At 36.3% G+C, this 6115-nt stretch overlaps 1 protein-coding gene across 1 annotated transcript; it reads left to right on the forward strand.

The window, feature by feature from the left end:
• The first annotated feature begins 308 nt into the window (after positions 1-308).
• On the forward strand, positions 309-4276 carry ttc29 (tetratricopeptide repeat domain 29). Its single transcript, XM_060894481.1, has 10 exons — positions 309-339; positions 549-663; positions 1139-1231; positions 1558-1781; positions 1874-2059; positions 2676-2888; positions 3015-3100; positions 3247-3338; positions 3724-3847; positions 3979-4276. The coding sequence occupies exons 2-10, from the start codon at positions 587-589 to the stop codon at positions 4204-4206; spliced, it is 1323 nt and encodes a 440-aa protein (XP_060750464.1). The 5' UTR covers positions 309-339; positions 549-586; the 3' UTR covers positions 4207-4276.
• Positions 4277-6115: the final 1839 nt, after the last annotated feature.

Genomic DNA, 6115 nt, shown 5'->3' on the forward strand with positions numbered 1-6115 from the left:
TATTTTTTATAATGTAGGAATTTGCTTTTCATACATTCGGCCGCAAGGGGGAGCCAATGAGACGAGAGAAAAATGTTATTGCCAAGTACATAGTATTTATTAATCTAAATAAATTATTATTTAGTTTATTTATAAAATTTCTTACATTAAACACATCATTTCAAAATGATAGAATAAAAATAACCGAATTAAAAAAATTATGAAAATAAGTGATCTGAAATCTGACTAGGTTTATTAAAATACTAGGACCTCGAGCGATTAGCGCATGCGCGCACGTTGCTATGACGACCCGTTCTCGCTTTCGTTACGTCACACAAAACAATAAAAGCGGACAATCTGGTAAATATCACTCTAAAACTAAATAGTTCTAAAGATAAAACGGTTTAAAACTTCATTTCCAAATACTTTTTACACATACATAGCATCTTAGAGAAGTGTAAGAACATACATTAGATCTTTTATTTTATTTTAAATGCATTTTTGACCAAGTTTGCCTGGCTGAACAGATTTTAATGTGTTGTTAATGTAAACTTTTATCTGATCTGTAGAAAAAAAACATAGAACCTGACCGCTTGTGGAACTAAAAATGGCTTCAATTGTGTTTTCGCGTCAGAAAACACAATTTCTCCCCGATATCAACGAGAAGATCCCTCACAAAACCAGGTATAGGAACATACAATAACACCGCTATCAACTCTGGACTAGTTCAACGACTAGTTAGAACACTAGTTATGATCATTTTATAGTTGTACGACTGTTAAGACTGTCTTATTTCTAAAGACTGGCTAGAAGACTACATATAGAACCGACATCACTAGTGGTGTTGGGCTACCAATCAGAAGGTTGTGAGTTCAATCCCAGTTCTGCCAAACTGCCACTGTTGGGTTCCTGAGCAAGACCCTTAACTCTTGATTGCTCACTTGTATAAAAATGAGATAATGTAAGTTGCTCTAGGTATAAGGGTGTCTGCTAAATGCTTTAATTATAAGAACTGGAATCATAAATGTCCTTTTGTCTTCCTCTTCTTTCTCCAATAACTGTTGAAAGTCAGTGCTGTGTTCTGTGTACACCATCATTACTCTGAAGGAATTATCTACACGTAGCTGCTTACTTTGTGTGTTTTATTTGATATTACTAGCACGCAGGGAACAGAAATGGAAAAGGTTGACCGAGAGAGAGCTAAGAGAGAGAGGATCCAAATCACCACCATGAGTGCGGAAGAAATAGCGCAGTGAGTGCTTATTTGTTTAATAGAGACACAACAGATAGTGAAGATCCTACTGCTCTTACACCCCATCTGTACACCCTCAGCTACAGTAATTAGAAAAGACTTTGACTTTTGACTGTAGTGTGTTATTATTTGGCCAGTATATGGCGCTTCAGGTCAAGTTTACAGATTCAAAGTTCACTATTAAGATCAAATCTATGCTGTTATTTTATTTTATTGGAGCAACTAATCACACAGTTAAACATCTCTCACAGGTGACATCACATCCTTTGCTTACAATTAATATCTATATCTTTTTATCCATCCTGATAAACTGTCTCTCCCCCCAGATTCCGAAACAGTGTGGTCCAGAATCTTTGTGTGTCCATGCTGCAAGAGGGATTTCATCTCTCCTTTAAAGAGTTTTTCTCTTTGCTGCAGCGCTGGAAAGCTGACCGTTTAGCCGCTGGTCCGGACAGCAAACTGTGGTTGAGACGTTCTCTGGAGGAGCAAAACGACAAACTGGAGATGCTGAAGGAGCAGCTGAGCCGCGCTGAAGCTGCACAAAGAGCTGGTGAGGAAGAGCTGCAGCCAGGGAAATGACACTTATCTGTATTATGATTGAATAAAAATGCTAATCTTTCTTTTTTCTTTTTCATTCTCTAGATCAGTATGTGGAGGTGTATGAGTGTCATTTGGCCCTGGCGAAGTTTTTCTCAGAGCCAGACGACATGTGGCTGCGTGAGCACTTTTACCAACTCAGCCTGAAAGCTGCTCACAAAATCAGGATGGACTCCAGCAGGAGGGAGGCTGAGGCCAATGCAAACCTCGCACACCTGTATTTAGAGCGAGGTAACACTAAAATGCAATGGAATTGTGTTCATTTTATTCAATGAAAAACAAGCTGACCTACATTGAAAAATAGTTTCGGTATCAGGAAGGAAGTTCTGACACAAGCACCAAGATATGTTGGTGTGTATCTATTAGTGTATAATAACCAAAATATTAAACATTATAGACAAATGAGTGGGATAAAGATGTGAAGCTCCTATTAGCAACCAGAAATGGATTATTGTCCTATAACAGCAGCAAATCATTTTTATATATGCAATTTTATATTATAAGCAAGAATAAGACTTTTTTATACATTTATAGTTACATTTAATGTTGTGAAACATCCACATAACAAGTTGCTTAAAATATATTGTCGCTTGTCATGTTATTGAGTCCCGTACTGAAGATTCCTCCTTAAATTACAGCTTTACAGCTGTATGTAAATAACAACACACTTTTAGACATACAGCTCAGTAAGAATGACTCGTTGCTATGAAAACAAAAAGGTATTATGACAAGCATTAATATAAAAATGTTATAGAAAATTAGTCTACACTATCTGTAGTATAAGCACCCATTCAACATGCCTGTGTGTGTGTGTGTGTGTGTGTGTGTGTGTGTGTGTGTGTTACAGGAGACTTGGAACTGGCTCAGGACCATTTTGAGATGTTTCACCAACTGGCAGTAGGACAGTCGTGGCAGGATGAGAGCGGAAACACACACCAGTCTCATGCGTGTGGAAGTCTGTGCAGGGTTTACACACTGCTGGCACAGAAACAGCTGCAGTGTGGAGAATACCAAGTGGCCATTCAGCTGCTCAAGCAGGCCTACGAGATGTCTAAAGGAGGTAAACACACACACAGTGGTCACAGTGACAGCGTCAACACATATCTAATGGATATATGGTAGATAATAATAATTATAATCATACTTATCTTTCCTATTCTGTCTTTTTATCACTTCTTTCCTTAAGCGGATGATAAGAAGACGGAGGGCGAGGCAGCGTACACACTCGGACTGGCCTATCAAAGCACAGGCGATCAAACAACTGCGAAACAGGTTACTGAACTAATATACACACTCTCATTTAAGATTCAAGAGGTTTATTGTTATGTGCACAGTGAAAACACAATGGTTTAACCCATACAGTGACAATGAGATTCTCACATGCACTCACACATGATCAAACTGTTTTGTTTTGTCAGTTCCTGAACCTGTTCATGGAGATTTCTACTGAACTGCAAGACATGGAGAGCCTCGGTAGAGCCTATAAGGCCATTGCTAAATCTCTGGAGAGGTGCGCGCACACACACACACACACACTTTTGAAAATAATTGAATAATTGTGTTGATATGGTGAAATTTTATGAAAGGAGACTTTATCAAATATTTATAGAAGTTCTCAGGGTTCAGAGGGAACGACTGTTATATAGGTGCTATAATGTTATAAAATAATGTGATAACAGGAACTAACTTGTGTTTTGTGGATATGATTATAAATTGCTCACTTATTCCTGATAAAAAGAATAAAACATATCCGAACATTCAGATATTAGAAAGTGACCAACTTCGAGCTGACCGCTTTGTGTCTGTCCACATCACATCATCCCACCCTACTGTATGTAATGAGTTTTATACCTTACATAATGTCTCTGTGTGATTTGATGTTCTGTGTCTTATAGTGAGGGTAAAATTAATGACGCTGTCGAGCATCTACAGAAATATCTTGACATCTGTCAGGAAAGCAATCAGCTTGAAAATCTACAGGATGCTTACATGTGTCTGGGGTCCATACACATGTCCATAGTAAGAAACAGTGCGTGTGTGTGTGTGTGTGAGTGTGTGTGTGTGTGTGTGAAATAGAGATTGAGAAGATTATCTTTCTTATTTTTTGTTTGTTTTCTTACCTAATCTGTGTAATATTTATTTGTGTGTAGGCTCAGTATGAACGAAGTAGTGAGTATTTTATCCAAGCCTTTGAGATGGCATGCCGCCTCGACCTGTACCGTTGCATTCAGAAAGCTCAGGTGTGTGTGGGTAATGCCCGAGCTCATTCCATGCTGAGGGCCTACACCAGCCACTTGCAGAACAACAGGCCATCAAACATCTGTACACTCCTCTCCTGGAAAGAGACTAGAGGAGAAGTTCCACCAGATGATGTATGAGTCTGCTGGAGCCACACATTGTAGTTAGACTCATGAGACTCTGCTGACTAGAACTATTTGTAATAAATTAAAGTCCTGAGTTGCCAAAACTCATTGTTGCCAAAAGTCCTTGATCTCAAATGTTAATAATAAATAAGTACTTGATACATGATATGTACTCTCATTTTATTTTTTTTTTTACATTACTTTTATTCCGTTTCCACAGAAGGATAGAGTGGATCAATCTATTCCCCATATTTTAACAAATAATTAATATTTTTTTAATTTTACATAACAACTGTTTTTTGTATTACAATAGAGATATCACAACTGAAAAAGATTACAACTCATATTTCTTTCTGTTCATGTCTGGAAATCATCCTGATATCAGCATGTCAAAATAACTCTAATATTGTTTTAAAAAATCGTGTTTTCACTATAAATTGTCATGTTGGAACAAAATAATTTATATTTAGTAATCAGTCTAATTCTGTTATTTGAGCTATACAGTATATATTTTTTTTCTCTTATTAGAATTATATTAGTGACCAATAGAGGGCACAATTGCACAGAAAAACGTTTTAGGCTGTGGCACATTGAATAGGACATTTAATCCACGATATAATTACAAGAAAAGCAATTAGGTTGATATGTGATGATGTGGAAATAATGGCTACATGTACAGAAAACGAGAAAATTCAGCAAAATGAACACGTCTGTTAAGTGAAGCATGAAACACAGAGGTTATGAAATTTTCAACACATGAAGACATGAAAGCAGCATTTGTGGGTTAGTAATACAAAACATACAAATAAATAAGTGGAATTTAATAATAAGAATAAGAAATACATTTAACACATTCCCTCTACACAAGGCATGCTCTCTATATACATTTATACACGTGCACCAGTTACACACCATCAATTTAAGCACTTGTCAATTGTCAATTAGATATAAATTTGGGACTAGGTTGCCAAATTTACCAGAATTCTGCTCATGTACTGTAGCAATGGTATTAACTTACTTAATATTATACATTTGTTCAAAGATTCAAGTCAGTCATGTGAAATTGTGATTTTCCTTAATGGCACTAGTTTGATGATGCAGATGATGCAACATCCTTCTGCATTTTCCTCACCCCAGGCTTACAGGAAAAGGGTCAAGATCTTATCAAGGGAACAAATTTGTTTCTCAGTGTCTTAAAAAATATACACCACTTGGACGAATCTTTTGATGGATGGTTCTTTAACCATTTTTGTTACTGCTTCATGGAAAGAACCATTTCCCACCACATAATGTAAACGCTGATGGGATGTGGTTCTTCATTTCATTGTGACAACATGGAAAAAATCACTACAAATGTTTGTCTTTCTCGTCAATTACGGCAACTTGACTCAATCAGTGAAGAATAATCATGATGCAATGATGCAAAAACATTTCCCCTAATAATAGCATGTTACAAAAGTGTTTAATTCCTCTTTTACTCTAGCAATCCACCAAGGTTTGCATGTCTTACTTTGCATCCAATTAGAGATGCACTGAATGTTGTAGAATGTCAAGTTATCACTTCAAGATGAAGCCAAAGCAACTTATATTCTTTCTCTCACCAGCCACTTTATCCTATCATGACTGTAATAATAATAAAAATACAAAAAACCCAGCTGGACACTGGAGACTCCTTCCATGCATGTTACATAACATCTACTGACAGAAAACATTTCAGCAATTAAAAACTATTAAGACTATTACACTATAACACAAAAGCAAAAATTAATTAACCAATTAATATCAATTCATTTTAAATCAGGCAGAATTAAGAATTAAGAAGCGCTGCATTTGGAAAAATGTGTATTATGTTTTTATTCCTACAGTTATTTAAAATGAAATGTACTACTTCTATTATTATTGATAAAAATCAAGGTTTCATTTG

This window comes from Tachysurus vachellii, chromosome 19 (assembly GCF_030014155.1).
Source record: "Tachysurus vachellii isolate PV-2020 chromosome 19, HZAU_Pvac_v1, whole genome shotgun sequence".
Taxonomy (NCBI): domain Eukaryota; kingdom Metazoa; phylum Chordata; class Actinopteri; order Siluriformes; family Bagridae; genus Tachysurus; species Tachysurus vachellii.